Below are 19,536 nucleotides of genomic sequence, written 5' to 3' on the forward strand. Positions count from 1 at the left end.
GCTAGAGGACATATTTGGTTTGGCAACCCCATGCCGAATGGTCACCCCAGCGAAATCCATTTCGACACGACCCTCAACAAAAAGGATGCAATAAGGTTTTTATTACCTCATTTAATGTAAAAGAACCTTAACTGCAGTAGAGTTAATTACTACAATTTTTAGCGTCACCTTTCCCATCAATGGTTCTATTTTCATCGAAGCCACCGATTACGGGACACAGTATTATGTGCAAATTCGAACACCGGACCAATACTCGGCGCAGTGTTATAAAATAGTGAATATGCACACTCCTAATATCACTTTTATATGGGATGCCAAATGTCCGAGGACGAAATAATGCGAAGGTTGTACAATTTAATGTGTTTTTAAACGTAAATTATATTGTATTAAAATTCTCGCTATATCATCAAAAACATATAAAAAATTATATAATAATTCCATTTAGTCGTGTGTATAAAATTATATAAATAATGTCTGCATCACAGCAGTCAGTTGTATACCGATAATTACAACTAGATACTTTGCAGACCTATAAAAACAATGTGAAAGTGTATCTAATATGTATGTAGTTTTCGTTACATGTAAATATTTCTTTAGTCCTGTATACGTATATATTGCACGGTTCGAGTTTATTGCAGTGAAGGTGCATAGTGATCCAATGTATGCACATTCATTGCAAAGTTATAGTAAAATAGATAGTCTAGTTTAATGTATTAATATACTTTAATTAGGATAATATAATAAATTTCATATGTCGATTTAAGAACTTGCATTTTCAACTTCATTTAGCAGACATTGGGGAATTTTGTGAAGTATTTGTATTGTTGTTAACATTTGCATACTTCTGAATATGGATGTATTGTCTAATTAGCCGACTAATCTCGTGAGCGTGCTCTGTTTGCAAACGAGTAATCCTTTGTTGCATTAGGTTTCCAACCTTAAGGTCGAGGTATAAAAGCGAGTCCTCATTCTTTACTTTCCGAGTAGATAGGATTTCGTTGTAGCTCCACCAGTTCAAAGTCTCCTGTTAAACAACAATGCAAACAACTTACAATTGAAATTACAAATACTTTAAATTGTAAAATGTTTAAAAAAGCCTTACGTGAGTAATAATGTCGAGAAAGTGAACTCCATTTTTGTTCAGGGCTAGAATATACTCCTAAATAAAGAAACGCATGCATTAATTAATCTGTAGCAAACTTTGAAATAAACCACTTCTTGAATAGCAGAAGCGCCATCCCATATCACTCTAATTAAGCACTAAACTTTTAAAATATCAGACAAATTATTTAGTCGAAAATTGAATGATGTTACCTCGGGAGGACTGGGATCCGCCATTCTTTTGACAGAAAAGAAGCTGGAGCCGAAAAGGTCCCACTTTTGAAGAATATCTACAGTAGAAATATTTATTATTTCTTAAGTTAAAATTCTTGTGCATGTGCTTATCCTACGGATTCTGGTTGACAATTTATTAAGATTTATCTTACCTAAAACTATGGCTTTGGCTTGGATTGGTCGCATGAGGTCGTCTCCCATTTTCTCTTCTGCCCAATACTTGTTCACCAAACTGACCCACTGATTTGGTCTCATATCTCTTGCGGCCAAGGCAGGTTTTGGCAACAGATATTTGCATTCCTAAATATAAGTAGTAAAAAATTGAAAAACACGGTCTGTGTACTGCATCGCTTTGGAAGATGATGATTGTAAATAAACGTAAATAAACATATCATTACCTTTAAAGTGGGTGGAGTTCTCAAGTCGGCAGATCGATGTAGCAGGGCTGCAATTCTGGCAATGTCGTACTAAATACAACAAGAAGGGAGGTGATGTATACGCGTATATAGAAAACTTTTGATGGATCACTGGCCAAATATACTTACCACAAGTGACTGATTCAACGCTTGACCCGGCATGGTGAGTAAGAGCCCTTTAAAATAATGTTTTTTCAGATAAAATTATTTTCTAAAATCTGGGTGATTTCAGCAGAAGACGCTACTTTTGAATATTATTTAAATCAGTAGTGGTGCTTACTACTGCTTACCTTCGAGGTAGTCGGGTGCAATCTGGTTGAAGATGAGGTCAATGTATGTGTCATTATTTGGAGCGTCCAATCTTAAGGGAAAGAACCACACTGACCGGCAAAAGATAAGGCTAAGATAAACGTTTATAAAGATTTGTTAGCTTAAAATTACACTGTTTTGACTATTTCATATTTTCCCCTATCACTTACTAGTAAACTTGAGCATTCTTTTGCAACTCTGTCGACACATCGAGTAAATATTCTTCCCTTTGAAGTGGCATCGTTGTGTCACCCTGCAAAATAAAATTACTAGTTATCTCTTTGCATGTTGTCTCTATCTATTTATCTTTATTACATATTCGCACAATCATACAACAAGAAACATTCCAAAAAATTTTAAAAACATTTTTACCTCTACTATGCAGTACACGGACCATTCTCCTCTCTCCTCTAGAGATGAGCCTTCCATGTGAAGACAAGTTGCGCAAAGCTCCTCTAAAACATCCTTCAAATGGTAACAAGAAAATAAAGTAAAATCCATCTCTTGAAATTCTACAAGCATGTTAAAAATTGTGTGTACCTACCTGTACAACGGTTGTAGCCTTTACGTTCACTACTCTCTGTAATTATAAACACGAACCATTGACTCTTGTAGTTATTTTATTTTAGACCAATGAGGCCAACAGCTAACCTGTGCTCCGCCCGGAAGTCTGAAAATTTGTCGCTTTGCATTTCTCCCAGCAGTGATTGCAGTAATTTCCTCCACACTTGGCACATTTCGTCGTCCTCCATATTTAAAAGTCTTTCTCAGATTTTGCAGTGTGACCAATGCTGTCCCGTGAAACGCCTTAAATTAAATAGTATTAGTTAGTTTCTTCTATTCCATCAGGTCCTAATGCTTGGTTGTGTCTTAAACATACCCTCCGTTTGTCGTAAGCATTGGTTTCCAAGTATTTAAAGAGGTAGGGTCGAAGAGTGTCAGAACAGGTGAAGTAGGCAGACTTTAATAAAAAACAAACATGTATGCTTCAACGTACACTCATTTTTTTTTACAAAACTCTAATACAAAAATACAGTCAGCCATATACCAAAATAACGCCAAGACGCCAAGCTCGCTGAGCAGATTTTTGATTCGTATTGTTCGTTGTTTGTTTCATGATTTGGCAATAAACTTCATCCGCCAGACCAAGAATAGGTGGACGACCCATCATTTGCGGATGTGAACCCGAATCAGGGGAAGAACCAGATGGGGATGAGCTAATGTGTGGGTTAGTTGAGGCCATGTGACAATTCTACAAAAATTAAATAAAATACGATGGATTTAATAAAATTATAAAATCTCAGCATATTTCAATTCAGTAATCTAGAATTTTCTTACCCTGAGGAGCGTGTAAACAGCTTCAACCTCCGTAAGCAGCGGTGCAGGGGGAGGACTATCATTGTTATTTTTATGCTTCTTATCTTTAGCTTGCGACTGCTCAGGGAAATCCCCCATATATTTTAATATCGATGCGAAGCATTCCAACGCCAACTTGTTCATTTGTTCCGATGGGAGAGGCAAAAGACTCTGCTGTATCATTTTCGGACTGTACTTGACGCAAGAGACCTGCTCCCTCCATGTCCAACACCCTTGTCCAACATCCTTCTCGGACTAATCAATTTCAAACTTTAGTACCTCTAAAAACAACTAAAAAGTTGGACATTTTAATCGCTGCACAACTATATATATACTCACCCCAACATGCTGGAACTTGTCCTTTTGCCTAAAGTACTTGAGCGCAAATTGGAGAAGCGAATGTTTCCCGTCGTTTTCGAACTGCGCCCCCATGAGCAGCCTGCTCTCCCTTTCCTCCTCCTCCGACGCCGTCATCAAGGGTGGTGAGGGCTCCCCTCCGCTCGGAGCTTGTTCCCCCCGACCGTACCCCGTCCCTCCTCCGGAAACCTTCCCCATGCCATAGTTTTGTGTGGACTGAAACAAAAATATTTAAAATTCGTTAGCATACTTCATAATTTTTGTAATAATCGCAGTGAGACTACTAATTATAGAGTTGGGTATATAGTTGCATGTCTTAGACATTTTATATAAATACCTTGTTATTGGTATTATTATTACAACTTTCATTTCTGTTGCTCTCAATTATTCCAGTGTTACTACAATTATTATTGTTAAAGTCTGCATTGTCCACCTCGAGCCCTTCGCCTTCCCCGACATGGACAAACCTACTGGAATCCCTGACGAATGAATCCACCCTGCTCACACCCCCTCCGACGCTGCCACTAACACCAGTGCTATCCACACTCACGAAACTGCTGTTCTGGTGGATGTAACGAAGGGCTCTAACCGAATCGGTGCTTTCCACCCCTTCCGACCGCTTCCTCCCCACAACGTTCTGCAAGTAGAGGGAGAGGAGCGGTGTTCGAAAATTGAACTTGGAGTTGGAGCACGAGCTCACAATGTCTTTGTGCCACTGCTTCAGAGAACATCGAAGCGACTTTTGCTTCTCATCCGTTTTCAACGTCGCGTTTCTCGATGACGCCAATGAACTTGGGGGCAGTTTGGAAGACGCTGGATTACAATTCGAATTTAAAGTGGAACCAGCAGGTGTACTTTTGTCACTATTATTATTTGAGGCAGAATCCTGAACTTTTGTGTTATTCAAAATTTCCAAGAGATCAGTCTGAACACAAACGCTAACACGAGGACACGTGGATGGAACAGAAACAGGTTCCTCCCGTTTTTTGAGGCTTGTAGGCATTTTTATGATATTCCGTAAAATCCCCCAAAAAATAAAATCACCAACTTTAGTAACAAGAACAAAGAGTCATTTGTTTCTACAAATTAGTTTGATCACACTTTTTCACCAAAAGTGAGAGTGCCCAATAAAATCTTATCATTTCATTCTGATTTGTGTACTTATTGCCTTCTTGCTCTTAATGCATGTACGTTTTTATGCGTGAAGTAGAGCGTGTTCTATTTTATCACGGTTGTTGTTTGGTTGGTGCGTGGTGAACATAAACATGTTGTGTGTTATATGGCATTGCGAGGTTAAGTTTTAAAGACAAAAGAGAGACCCATTGAACGCAGTATTAAAGCAGTCAGTGGCCGTTTCTTCCTTGGTGTGGTAACCATCGGGGGAAGGTGGTGGCAGTGGTCACTCATCCATTCACAAACATAAACCAGGCTTAACGCCAACAAACAGCTACACAAGAACTTGCTCAAATTCAAATACGCTCATTTTAAAGGAAATTTTGACTGATTTAACTACAAGTTTAAATACAAATCTGTTTTCTTTCTCGCTTCCTACATACATTAATGCTTGCATTTCAACAACTTTTGTAGGCAATTTTATGTAATAATTTTTGAAATGATAATGATAACCAAGATGTTTATCATATCATATCACATTACTTGGCCGATGGTCTACAGTGAAGTACGAGGCAAACATATGCACTTATAATACGAAGGAACTTAACAAAACAATGGACATAGACGATTTGCCCTCACTGCATTGTTCGTTAACTGCTTTGAAGAGAAAACTGATCTGGTTTGTAATTTTTAAGACAGACACTTAAACAATGGGATGATATAGTGTGGGCAGTGGATGAATGGATTCATGGGCATGATTATAGATTGCGAACAACTTGAGGCTTTCCTAATCTACTTGAGAATCCTCAAGATATCAAAATTTATCATCTATTTTTATAGCATTACAACTAAGAAAGTTGCTCTTGCTGATACAAAATTTTTGGTTTCAATTAAAGTTCCATATTTCACCTGGAAGTCCATCATGTGATCGTCCTCATCCACACCCATGTGATGCTGATGATGTTGATCGTAATAGCTGGCAGCCACCTTTCTCGAAAAATGGGTGTGACTTTGTCCTCCATCCAAATCATCTGAAAACTCGAGGCCAATTGTAGAGTCCATCTCATCCCCGAAGGAACCACCCCCCGACGACTGAATTTGGTGATGCGTCATCCCCATACTCATTGCCCGGGACGAGTTGTTCATATTCATCATTGAACTCGTGGCGGACTTCATCATGTTGATGTGACCATGGGCATGATTTGGGGGCAGATGACCTCGATGGTGGTTCATGTTGTTGTTATTGTTGCTGCCACTTGTTTGATCTCTGTCTTGTCCTGGCATAATTGTGGCATCGTTGCTGCCTCGTTTCGAGGATTTGGCATCATTCATGAAAAATGTGTCACACGTTCGTTGGAGATTCACGGCACAGTCACAGTGAAGGCATAGCTTCTGACCGTTTCCAAGTGTGACTGTTATCACATCTGTCGTGGTAGTGGAGGGACGTTTGGATGCAAGGACGGAAACGATTTTGGACCAGCTGAAATAATAACGACAATAATCGTATCGAATACTTTCTACAATCCTTACTCAGCATTAGAGTGGGCTGAATCGATGATGTGGAGATGCATGAGATGCTGCGGTGCTGGCATGTGCAAACATTTACCTGTAAAACTCAAAAACATGGAGCTTGCTCTGTCTTAATCCAACAAGTTTGAGTCCTTTGTCGTTGACTGCAACATATCGTACAGTGTCCTCAGTGCGACTTCCCACAATCTACATAAAGCATGCGAATTATTTATTTTACATAGTTATGCAGACATGTACATATGTATTTTGCATTTTTATTTGTCGAACGAAAAAATAACTCACCTGTTGTTCCACTTTAAAAAATCTCCAAAAGTAGAGCGACCAACTCCTCGCAATGGTGATAATGTTGGCACTCCCACCCTCCATTATGTTGGCACAACTTCGTCTCTCGGCCTCCATTATTCTGGGGCTTTTAGTTCTCAAATCCCTTAGAATCTGTTCTCTAAGAAAGTCGACGAGTTCGTGATCTTTAAGCTCTTCTTCTGTCACCAAGTCCTTCCTCAACCGAAACCTTGAGAAAAATTAATTTACAATTCATGTATAAATATATCCATCAATAAATATTTTAAAGGCGCCACTTCAACGAGTAGGTACGAACCTCTTGATCATATAACCGTAGGAATTCTGAAACCTGGTGGAGTGCAATTTCAGTTTCTTTTTTAATGTGGATGGCTCATAGTCTGAATATTCGTCAGAATAATCTGGTGGTTCAATGATTCTCTCATCCCGATCACGACCACGTATAACTTGATGATGATGGTCAAATCCTTTAGATGCTGCTGGCATAATGTTACCACCCTTTCCTTCAGCTTTTGGAGAGGTCACTTGGTTATAAACTTGGCTCAAAGTATCGTAATTCTCGTCCATGGTGAGCGTCATTTCAGTGTGGACATGAAGTTCGGAATGCTTTCCCTGTGTGATTGGCATGGGTGGCGGGGGTGGTGGGTGTAACTGTGCTTGGTGGACACGAGTATTGACCCCGTTTGAATGGTGATGGTGGTGGTGATGATGATGGTTGTTGTTGTTGCTGCTACTTCCCATAAGTTTTTCCTGAAGCACATTTCGCCTATTTTCATCCAATTTTTTGGGCTGATGATGAGAATCCACTTGAGTTTCAAACAGATTGGGTCCTGCGCTTTTCTTTTGCGCTCCACCATTTGCCACACGAAGACTTGTCACTTGTTCCAGCTTGGCTCGCATCTCATGACTCAGTTTTAGCTTGAAAATGAAAAAAAACGAATTAGTCTACAGACGCCAACATATTTTTAAATAATGGTATAATCTATCCAACCAATCTCAACTACAAAAAGTCTTATTTCTAACACGCAACTCTGCTCGAGAATTATTTGGTCAATTGACAAGTCCCGACAACAACAAAAATTGAACATACCTTGCCGACAACCATGTCGCTAAAAGGGTTGCGAATCGGAGTGGGATTGATTGAATTATTAGCTGCACCGAGGGATGGAGCAGAGTGCTTCTTTGTGGGTGGGACGTGATCCCTTTGGTGATGGTGTCCTAATCCATTGCGCAGTTTTGGAGGTTGATTTTGCAACCAATCATCATCGTCATCATTGTTGTGCATATCTTCGTCCTGGAAGAATTATTAATCGACATGAAAATAAATTATGGTACAAATTTAATGTATTTTTGATTACATTAACTAGTTAATTACCTGGTCGAGTTTCCTTTTTTCCTCCAACCTGGCTTTAAACTCATTGAAATCGTCGTCACCACCTGCTTCATTCACAATAGGAGGCCAACGCCATTTGCCAATACGGACCGTTTTTGCTCGACCATAGTGGTCCATGAATGGATGGTGTCCGTTCAGCTCGCCGAGTAAGGTTGGTGGGAGGGGTGGCGGGATTGGAATATTTCCACTCCCAATTTTAGCCCCATTGATTTTTCCGTTCATTGGAGCACCACCATCTGAAAGTTTCTCGACCGAACTCCGCCGGAGGAGTTCTTGCAACGCTTGATTTTGTTCAATAAGTTGCTGTTGAATTTGAATATTTTGTTCCATGGCTGACTGAATAAAATCTGTGGGGTTTGCCGGCTTATTTAGTCCAGGTTTCTTGTTGTTGAGGTTTGAACTAGAACTTGGGTGCTCATCAAAAACGCCACCACCACCTGACCATAAAGAAATAAGCATTACAAATAAATGGTTTTTCAATAATTATCGCACTTTCTTATTAATCACTTTGACTGAATTATTATTTTACCTTTCAAATTGCTAACCAAACTTCGAACGTCGCTCAAATCGTCCAGCATGTTACTTCCCTCGAGAACGGGGCTGAACAAGTCATCCAGAAATTGGTCAACATCGCTAGCTTGGCTAGGAACTCTGACCCGACGAACATGGCTGGCCAATGATGGGGCTTCACTCGTATCTAAATGTGTCACAAATTACAGAAAAAATGGCAATGTTCAGATTTTGTCCTTCATAAATATTCTCACGACTCTCACGACTAGAGTCCATGCATTTTGTTCAAGAGATTGATTAAATCGCAATGTAATTACCTGACATTGCACTGGATTTCCCGTAGTAGCCAAAATTTTTGGATCCCACCGAAGATGGTGCTTTCTTACTGGAGCCCGATATAGCTTTAATATAGCGTGGAGGTCCTGTCCGACTACCATTTCCATTTGGTAGGACTGACAAATTGTGCTTGCCTCCTCCCATATTTGGCCCATTATTGTTTGTCGTAGCTGCTACTAGTTCAGGTTCATAGTCTTCATCATCGTCGTCGTCATCGTCGTCTTCAGAATTGAAGTCTACGGCTTCCATCTCTTCCTCTTCAAACTCTTCAAAATAGTTTTCGGAATTCTTCCTTCGTGACGGCAGTTGACCCAAATTTTCAATCGACGAGTTGTATCTTTGGTTCAGCTTGGAGTCTGATAAACCCAACATCTTTTTCCTTTGCAGAGCCGCTTTAGAAAGCTCCACGGGATCATCAAGCAAGTTATCTATAAAGGAATAATAGGAATACAGAGTTAACACTAACAGGCATTTTGTAATTATGCAGAAGTCATTCGCGTACCAAGAGATTTTGTCCGTGTATTATTGGGTGGACCTGGTAATTTTTCAAACAAAAGAAATTAATCATTTATCTTTATTGCAGGCGACCGAAAATATAGTATATTTTTCAAAATATGTATTTTCGGTATAATATAAAAATCTATTACTCAATAATATAATACAATGATGTTAATACAATGCGGTGTTAATTCGTACCAGGCATTGAGCTCTCTGCCTTAAAGTATCTCTCGTTCAGTCTAGATTTACTGCTCAGAGCTGCAATTTTGTTTAAATTTTCCATTGGTTTTACTTTATGCATTGGAATATGTTGTTGCTGTCGCTGCTTCTGCGGGGGTGAGTGGGAAGCATACATCATTTTCACAAAAAGTAGGGTCAGTGAGGTGGGCATTGGTTGAGTTTGAAGGTCGGATCCAAAAACCTTTCCAAATTGAGAATAGTCGACAGACTCAAAATTGGTGTCAAAGATGAAGGCGTTGGAATCTAGTTCCCAGCTATTGTTCTCGGCACTTTGAACGCTATCGTCCTCGACTTGATCATCTGATCCCAAAAAGTCCAGCGTCCAAAATGGTAACCCTTCATAGTTGTAGTTTTTTCCAAATTTCCCAAACTTTTTAGAGCCTACACGACCAGCGACTTCCCCAATTTGCGTCCAGCTCTCGATGCGTTCATTTATTCCGTCAATTTCTACAAATACCTATAATAGAAAATAAATCATGCGTTAGTGCTAATTACGAATCCGTTTAAATAGAAATTATCACAATTATAAATATTCTATCGAATTACCTGCCCATGCTGTTTTCTGTCAATGGTTCTCAATTCCATCTGTCCAAATGGTGGCATCACTCGAACCCTTCCACGCTTCCCTTCTTCTGCCATTTGCAACGTTTTTAATTGGCAAATGACTTTGTAGCTCTTTTCCACCAACTCGTCTCCTTCTTTCAGCTCGGAAAAGTGGGTTATCAAATACGCTAATAAGTTTTCGTCCCTCGGTTGAAATGATGACAAACATGATGCCAAGAGTAACCACCCCCTCTCACAATTCATCCGATTGGGATTTTGCCTTGTTTGATTTAAAATTTGGATGAGGATCTCGTCACGAATTAACTCGTTCTAAATAGGCAAAAGAAGGCCAGGAAATTTAGTATTCAGTTTACATATTTGTAGTCTTGTTCTACTACTCCAGTACGTTTACATATATAAAAATATGTACATACGTAGGGTAAAAAAATTAACTTGCCTTGATGCCTTTGTTCACAATGTAGTTTTGCAGGAGTAATTCTCTCTCCCTACCTGATGGAGAACCCAAGCTTGAGTCATTCATGTAGCGAAGAATCAGCTTGAAAATAATGAGAGCTTCTTCTTTGGGGCTGGTTTTCAAAAATGGTGACACAATTGGCTGGAAAAGTAATTCGAGTAGTTTTAAATTAGGCGTCAAATTTAACCAAGCGGATAATGCAGCCCCATATCGAATGCTAATACATACATGGAGTTAAATCATAATGTTTTGTTCAGCATATTACCTCGCGACGCATCTTCAATTGCTCTTGACCACCTTTTTGAAATGCAAGTTTATACGCGGAGGGTTTACTCCCAAAATTGTCGACCAGTGAGGCCCAACTTGGAGAGGAAATGTCATTGCTTTGCTGAATTTTTCTAAAATTGCTGTGAATTCCAGCTCGGGGTGATTTTTCCAGGCCCGAAGAAGAAGAAGAAAGTCCTCCGTCTAATCGGCTCAGTATAAAAGCTAACTCTGCTGGAACTTTACACGTAAAAATTATTCACACGATTAGTATTCCAAGCTTACAATTAGTGTTGAAAAATAAATAAGTGAGGATGTACCTTCTAAATGATTTACACCAGTTAGTCCGTAATTGCATGTCTGATTTTTGGCAGCAGTCTTTTCTGCCGTTTCAATAAGTTTTCGCTTTTGGTTTCTTTTAACGATTTCATCTCTCACTGCTTGATACCGCTTTTGATCTCGGCGCATTTTGATAGTCGCTTGAAGTCGGGTGATACCCTGTTTTACTCGGACAAAATCACGACGTGCAGTGTACATCCTATTTTAGAAATGTCCAGATTATGAATTATTACTTGTATATACCCATTTCGAGGAGCTTGTGCATGATCTACAACTTATATACACAACTTACCGGTAGTACGACTGAATACGTATGGCTGACCTCCTTTGACTGAGGAATTTTTTATGCTGGACGTGCCCCCGAACTGAAGCTTGGATCACTTTGGCAGCCTTGTTGAGCAAATCATACCTCGCTTTTTCTAGCCGCTGCTCTAGCACTTCTCTGAGGAATACTTTACTGCTACCAATTTGGAAATCGTCTCCGCCATGAGCAGAAGCACCGCTGCTGCTCCCACTGCTATTCACTTGTTGAGAGTATGAACTGGTGAGTATTAACCTGGTCAAGTCCCGTGTAGACTGCTGATGGTTTCCGGAAGCTGCTGGATGGGGAACGATGCACTTGTAGCGATAGACAAAATTATTAAAACTATATCGAATTGGGTAGCCCAATTTTCTTATTTTGATTGTTTCGAGGATTCCAGAGTAGCGAAGTTGATCCAGAACCAGCGCAGTGTCAAATAAATTTGGCTGCAAGATAATGCACAAATCAATGTCTTGTTGTTCACATTCTTTTAATTTTTCACCCACATAATCTGATGAGAGTGCGTTATTTTAGTGCATAACAAACATCGAGACTACCGCATTACCTTCTTTTCATTGTTGGGTTTGATACAGCGAATAAACCATGGCGAACAACGCGACATGGATTCGAGCAGGGAGTTTAGAGAGGAAGTGAACCGGGCCGAGACTGTGGGGGCTGGTTTGGGTTTTTAAATATTGGAATATTAGTCATAAGGTATATTGGCTGTAATGTGACTAATTATTTTTGACATACCTCGTGGTTTCATGGTCACAAAGAGGCGTACGTTTGAATTCTGATTGTTGGCTTGTTGCTGATTTTGATGGTGTCGCGAGCGGGGACCACCTCGTCGGTGGTGGCCGTGACCTTGATTAGCCGGCGACAGCTGACCTCCCCCTGGTGAGTTTGACGAAGATGGGTGTTGATGGTCTGTCTGGGTGCCGAGGATGAACATTCTTGCTAAGATCTGTGCAAATTAATCAGAAGCAAAACAAATTGTGTTATTATAGACGCTTAAATCACGCAAAGTAAGAATTACACATGTACCTTCTCTTTTGAAGAGCATAATAATTTCCTAAGAGCAAAATCTTGCTGTGAACTGGATGCAAAATCTCCTCTGTTCTTTTCTAGAAATCCTTCCGTGTTATACCACACATTGCCCGCATAATGTTTAATCCCAAATTCTTTTGAGCTCATTCTTTGTCTCAAGTAATTTTCATTGATGTGGTTATAATGACACTTTTCCAAAAACGACGAATCTGTAATAAAAAGTGACATTGACTCAGATTTTTTTTAAAGGAAAACTAGTGACAATTATGTATAGTCACTTGAGACTAATGGGTGATGAATGAACATTTGTAATTCTAACCTGTTCCTTTTGGGAAGTTGGACTCGTCATCAAGGAGATGAAGAATGCCTACAGGTTTCTTAATGAGCAGCGAAATGATTGGCATATTATCCTCAAACTCGATATTTATCCAATCTATTTTCTCTTTGGCGTACTCGGCTTGCTCCAGCTTAAAAACGTGTCGGATCAAGAAATGATGGATGGATTCGTTTGCATAGTTTATGCAAAGTTGTTCGAAACTGTTGTCCTTAAAATTTTCAAACCTAAAATATTGTAAATAATATTTTATTTAGTCAAATTTCTAAGTAAGTTTCTCCTTGTACAGTAGAAACGTATGCCCGAGTAAAATAGGAATATAGGCGTACCCAAAAATATCCAAAATATTGATACAGGTCCGCTGGGGTTTTCTCTGCTTCTCCAACGTCATGGAGGAGCCCCCATTGTTGTTCCCGTTATGCACAATTCTGTTGACCCTTTGAACTAGCCAAGTGAACAAATTGCTGTATAATATTTTGGCAATGGCGTCCCTGGAAAAAATTTGTGATTTAGTTTTACAAAACGAGATTTTACACTGGAGGTAATGTGGAAACGTTCTGTATTATCTATGTACCTGCAGTCCAAACTCTGATCAATGGTCAATGGCGTCGTCATTTTTTCACCACGAGGTGTTTCTGTCGTACGACTTGTTAGCACTTTGCGCAGACCATCCGGACTCACTTCGAGCAAATGAGCAATCCATTGAATTTCTGCATCTGACCCAATTTCAACTCCTTCCATCCCTTGAAACATAATATATCATACACGTTAATAATTCTGAGCGTCAATTTACTTGTTATACCATTTCGTACCTTGTTTCAGAGCTTTTCGATGGAAATATACGTTTCCCAAGTGTAACACTAGTTTAAAAAAATTAACAATTTTTTCAGCAAACTCAAAAGTCGAAAAAATATAAGAGCTCTCGTTTTATTTAAAGAACGTACCAGAAGCCAGAACACGGAAAACACAATCAATTTCAGGGCTTGAAAATCCCAAAATTTGCATTGCACTAACTAGGGCTTGAAAATCATTGGCATCGTTTTTGCCTGGAATTGCTAATGGATTTTCAGCGTTAGGTGTGGACCCTTGGTTCAAATAGAAATACTTGTCCGCTGACAGTAGACCATATTTTTCCTTCTGCTCTTTTTCTGAAATCAAGTAAATTATTAACCATTTATTTATTTAGTTCAAATGAAATCTGGAAACTAGGAAGGCAAGCACTGTTGCAGAAATAAGTCGAATGCATAGGATTTTTTCCATCGGAAGCATCTCCGCTCATTCAAAAAAAATGGTTGCGCATCAGTTGAAGTAAAAAATCAGGTTGTATTTAAATAGCATTCTTAGAATTTGAAAGTCAAATTCAAAATTATTTTCGCCAGAGTCCTAATTGAGTGACCCACACTGGTTTTTGAAATTGGATGAAAGTAGTTAGATTTTGAAATTAAGGTGCAAGTATATCGCAGATCCAGGTTTAGTTTAGATTTAGATTAGTTAGATCTACACTTTAGGCTGTATTTTACTATAATAAACTGATTAGTATTCAAAAAAAGCTTTACCCAATCCTTCCAGGAGTTCATAAAATACGTGATAATTTCTTTCGCACGTGTTTTGAGTGACGATTCGAGATTTTTCCAACAAATATTCAGTAACCCGACACCCAGTAATTATGCTGGTGTCTGTGGATCTGTAATAATACAATTTTAAAATATTTTAAAATTCTGTTAGAAGATTTCTCAATTCAAACTATCTCACTATTACGACTTACTCATCAAAGAATACTTGCAGATATTTGCCAAATCTACTCGAGTTGTCATTCAATTTTGTCTTGGCGTTCCCAAATGATTCCAAAAGTGGGCTGATTGAATAAATGTTTTATTATATAGTGTTGGCATGATTAATGGTGGAGAATCTCTTAATGAACTTATGTACCTCGCTTCCAAAATTTGCTCTGTAATTTTATAAAATGTAATAAATATATAATTTCGGAGAACGGATCAGAAATTGAGATGTAAGAAATAAGTATAAATTGGGAAATTCTATTTACCTGTGATAAGGTTGGATGGGGATTTATTAACTAAACAATAAACGACAAAGGATTAGAATTATATGTTGGCCAAACGTATTAATGATAATTGACGTGATTTTACCTAAAGCTAAATATCCCAGAATGAGCTTTGTGCACTCGGTTTTTCCGGAACCAGATTCTCCCGAAATTATGACGACTTGAGGTTCACGGTCTTTGCACATTCTTGTGTATGATGCCGAGGCTAAAGCGAATAAGTGGCTGGAAGAACATACAAATTAAAAATATTATTGCAAAAATAATCATATCCATTTGCTAATTATCTATGTACATATGAAGTTGATATAAAATGTAGACTATTCTTACGGTGGCAAATCTCCTAATACTCGGCCTTCATACTACAATGAACAAATTTCCAAAATAAGGGGATTGCGAGAGTTGTAGAATTATAATTAGTCAATTTTGTTGCTCATTTCTGATTAAAATAAGCAATTACTTACCTTTTTCACAACCGGAAGTCCATAAATGTTGTGTGTTGTGTATGGATTCACGGATATGAGCATAGATCCAACATAAGTCTATCCAATGCAAATATTCATCAGAAATTAAATTTCTAATTACGTTAGTGTTAAATATAGTTCAAAGTTCAATTGATTTTTGCTTATTTGCATACATAAATATTTCCGTTCTTATATCGCTGTCGTGTATTCCATAGTAGAGCAGGTTCACTTAGATCGCTAAAAAATTCAGTACATATTTTAGACGCCTACTTTTGTGTGACTACAAATAAACTATTTCTTTATGTAAAACTCGCAAATCTCACTTCATAGTAATCATGTCCATGACACAACCGGGCGACGTGGTCACCAAGCTCCGCTTCCTCACGTACGTCCCATTGTTCTCGACAACAAAATGTGTTTGTTCCTTCATTTCTACATTGTCCACGACGACGGGATCCGGTTTTATCGTCACGACGTTTCCTTTCACATGATATTCAGTGACCAGTCCTGGGTAGAATAGCGATGGCTCGGTTTTCGCCGTCCCACTCCCCGCGCCCCCAGGCACCAGAAACCAGACCAAGTCACCCTGAAAGCATCAAACATTTCCAGTCATTTCTATGATTTGAACCAACTTCTATTCTGATTATTTCACACGGATTTTAAAAGAATAATGCTAATCTTGTGATATATAATGCGTGCATGTAAGTACGTGTTTGACTTTGGCAGGGATCCTTGGAATTTCTCTGTGTTGAGGATGACATTTTCTAACACAGAGCGACATTGATCGCATTGGTTTGTCCGTGCTTTTTCGTGATTTACTCGCCCCACTGCTATTGTTCGCACCCCCACACGTTGCATCTCTCTGAACAATGTTCTCAAATTGTGGATAATATGCAACACTCGAATTGTCCACAGTGTTCCTTCTCTTTCGCTCCGAACTGAATAGAATCTGTTGGAGCTGGCCATTATTATTATGCTGCTGAACATCATTTCCAGAAGAGACCCTTTTACTGTACTGCCTGGACAGTCGAAGCCGTCGGACTGAATTATTTATGGCGATGGAAAGTGGCAGGGAAGAAAATTGGTTAAAAGTATCCGAGGTCACGAGCACGTTTCTTATTGGATCAAAAAGTACGGAAGGTTGCTTTGGGATGTGGGAGGGATACATTTTGCAAATTCCGTGGGATTCCATATTGCCAAAAATATCTCAAACTAACACTAGCTAATTTTTTTTAGTAAATCACAGCTAAACGAGTATCACATGTTCAATTTACGATGATTATGTCAAGTCAACTATTTATAAACCAGTAGGAATATTTCCACTTTCTTCTAGAAATCTTTGGTATCAAATGTATCAGATCCGCCATATGTTCTGAACAATTAACTTTTGCACAAACGGACCATATTGCACAGAAAACATTTTTACGGAAACACTGACACCCAGAAAAAAGTGTAATCATGAAGCGAGAGGATCTTGCACTCTGCCAGCAACCCAGATATTAATTTTATCCTACAGAGCTAAGGTACGTAATACTGTAAATAAATAAACATCAAGAATGGATGGGTCTTTGAAGGCATTGAATAAGGTTTATCTATTTGCAGTGCAGTAAGCACAACAATACGAGCCCTCCGATTTTAGTAGGACTCCACTTAAGAAGGTTATAAGCGTTAAATAAGTAATTTTTGGTTTTGATGCATTATTTTATTCAGCGCATTCATTTCATAGCACTTCCACCGTACATATCATGTACACAAGCAAACCTAGCCTAACCTTGTGCTTATTCGGCAATTTTACGGCAACAACGCTTGAGTTGTCAACTGCAACGGGCTAATCACTGCTCTCATCATCAGCAAGGAGTGTGGGGGGCTAGTGCATCACGTGGTGAAAATCTCCTCAGATTTTTCACTTTACATTTTCAGATGCAAAATTTAAGGACATTGAAAACAAAAAATTATCCAACGTCCGCAAAAATTAGTATGCACATAGAACAAGTAAATGGACAAATGGACATATTTGTGATATGTTCAGGCACACAATATATGAACATGTCAAAATTAAGGTTAATCTGTTTCGCTGAAAATCGGTTCATTTTCATCTCAGTTCCCTGAAGATGAACTTTATTCCACGGTTTGTTAATCTAGAAAGAAATGTCTATCTGAATATGATGGGCTTTGTTGTATAGTTCAGCATTAAGAAAAATAGTGATTATTGCAGCAAATATGTATGTATGTATATGAACAAAAGCTTGTGAATACGAGCAGTGCTGCGTATTATATCACTTTTGATGACTTTTGCAACATATCCGATAAAACATGCTTTCACGTTGAGCATGAGCTCGTAAAATAATTATTGTTAATAAGTCATTAGTTGTACTCATAAATACCTAACCTTGTGTACATACATAACTATTATTTTAAATTTAATGCATCTTCTTTCCATTATTTAATTACCAACACAAAAGCAATGTCATTCATTAGTAAGTAGGTACGAATTACGTACTCATAACTGCAACAAATAGTAATAATATGCAAGCACTATAAAATTACTTATAAAACGTCTCATTTTCTCATTACCGGCTCAAAAGTCTCCATTTTTGCTTTCCAATTAATAAGTCGGCCCTTTCTCGCCCCCTTCTTGGACACTGTTTATCTCAAAAGCTTATTTTATTATTTCTTTGGTATGGTTAACACTGTATCGTCATTGTCTCCAAGTATTATTTGTAAAGACGACGACGACATATGGCACTGTAAACAACAACACAGTTTCAAAACACTGCTCACATTTTTACTATTTTCTCTTACAAGTTACAGGACAAGTCACATTTTACTCATTTTATTTAGAATTTATGAAACTGAAAAATGGTTGAGAATTTCTTTAAAAGATGGTTACAACAATTACATCCAATAAGTTTTAAGGTGGTGTACGTACAAGATGAGGAGAGGTGAGTTGTCCTCCTTTCTAAAGTTAATCCAAGTCTCAGTCTACTCGTTGTCCTCCTTTATTCAAATTGTAAAGTTACGTCCATTTAACCGAAGAAACAGAGATTGCAAGCATTTTGTGACGCCGAAACGTCAAGAGTATTCGCTACCCATCCATGTAACAAAACGACCAAGATCTGAAACGCTGCTGCTGAGTCTTGCATTTCGTACCGGAAAAATGCATACTTGAACTTTTATCTGTATGAAATGCAAATGCTTGTCCAGGTTTTGTGCAGAAATTTTCCTCTGTCATCGACATTGGCCCCACATTTCGTGGGGGACATGATTTGTGGATCATGCATCCAGGTTAATCTTCGTAGTACGGTGCTAGTTGATTGAAGACAGGTTCCTTGAGAGCACACCTGTGAACAGTTAAGTCTGCATTCCTCCTCCTATCCTCCCCTGGGGCAGAATAATTTAAAGAGTAGTCACCCACCTATACGGCAGAAACGACCAAGCAACCAACAACAATCACTACCTGATACCTGCCACTTGCATATTATCCTTTCTTCTCCCTTCTTTCAAACAACCGATGATGACGACGATGGTTTGGCGATTATGCTCACCTCGTCCAACTACTTTGTATATAAAATGAATCCCTTTTTCTCATTCTCACCTTTTACCATCGTGCGTATCTCAGTCTCACTGCGAACGGTGAGATTTCCTGATCTTGATTCCATATTTCTTGCTATTAAGTATTTACTAAGGAAAGTCACAAATTGCTAAAGTTTTCTAAATAGAATCGTTTTCGATAATACAATACCAAGTGTTAACTTTTAACCATGTGTTCGAAATTTCTACTACATGTCTCTTTCAACTTATGCACATTATGCATCTGACAGTTGACCGCTTGGAAATCATGCTGATGAACCTGAGCAGAAACACCTCGTGCATCTTGTCAGGGAAGAGCATAAGCAGTTTTTCTTCTTGAGAATATCAAGTAGATCCAATTTATTTATTTCATCTTTTCTCTATTACTGCCTGTTGCAAGAATGTGCACAGTAGACACATACATAAATGCTTTCCATTATGCGAACC

The 19,536-nt window shown here is 38.6% G+C and overlaps 1 protein-coding gene across 2 annotated transcripts; it reads right to left on the bottom strand.

Annotated features, from left to right (window-relative positions):
• Positions 1–356: 356 nt before the first annotated feature.
• On the bottom strand, positions 357–18,496 carry LOC110846514 (unconventional myosin-XV). 2 transcript variants are annotated; one of them, XM_022093296.2, is made up of 48 exons: positions 18,094–18,496; positions 15,843–16,105; positions 15,693–15,756; positions 15,520–15,597; positions 15,386–15,417; positions 15,144–15,280; positions 15,041–15,070; positions 14,926–14,944; positions 14,762–14,851; positions 14,553–14,680; positions 13,941–14,144; positions 13,809–13,856; positions 13,571–13,739; positions 13,326–13,487; positions 12,982–13,223; positions 12,660–12,871; positions 12,369–12,579; positions 12,181–12,290; positions 11,607–12,061; positions 11,296–11,513; positions 10,977–11,215; positions 10,694–10,852; positions 10,240–10,566; positions 9,652–10,150; positions 9,458–9,490; positions 8,937–9,383; positions 8,639–8,806; positions 8,092–8,546; positions 7,807–8,010; positions 7,015–7,634; positions 6,699–6,927; positions 6,493–6,602; positions 5,796–6,366; positions 3,756–3,989; positions 3,399–3,671; positions 3,109–3,312; positions 2,941–3,021; positions 2,712–2,867; positions 2,605–2,640; positions 2,433–2,525; positions 2,231–2,313; positions 2,042–2,151; positions 1,881–1,927; positions 1,734–1,802; positions 1,488–1,635; positions 1,315–1,391; positions 1,103–1,159; positions 357–1,024 (listed from the first exon to the last, which is right to left on the bottom strand). In XM_022093296.2, exons 1-48 carry the CDS (start codon positions 18,109–18,111, stop codon positions 782–784), a joined length of 8,862 nt encoding a protein of 2,953 aa, XP_021948988.1. In that variant the 5' UTR covers positions 18,112–18,496; the 3' UTR covers positions 357–781. The 2 variants fall into 2 exon arrangements, with proteins under 2 accessions (XP_021948988.1, XP_035705417.1); XM_035849524.1 differs by lacking the exon at positions 18,094–18,496 and adding an exon at positions 16,229–16,726.
• Between the last annotated feature and the right edge of the window lie 1,040 nt (positions 18,497–19,536).

Source organism: Folsomia candida, unplaced genomic scaffold (assembly GCF_002217175.1).
Source record: "Folsomia candida strain VU population unplaced genomic scaffold, ASM221717v1 Fcan01_Sc001, whole genome shotgun sequence".
Taxonomy (NCBI): domain Eukaryota; kingdom Metazoa; phylum Arthropoda; class Collembola; order Entomobryomorpha; family Isotomidae; genus Folsomia; species Folsomia candida.

Coding starts and splice junctions, on each gene's coding strand:
- LOC110846514 (XM_035849524.1), bottom strand. CDS start 16,711: ATGGAATCCCACGGAATTTGCAAAATGTATCCCTCCCACATCCCAAAG. Junction 2,868..2,940: donor ATGCTTACGACAAACGGAGG/GTATGTTTAAGA, acceptor ATTTAATTTAAG/GCGTTTCACGGGACAGCATT. Junction 2,641..2,711: donor GACTTCCGGGCGGAGCACAG/GTTAGCTGTTGG, acceptor TTATAATTACAG/AGAGTAGTGAACGTAAAGGC.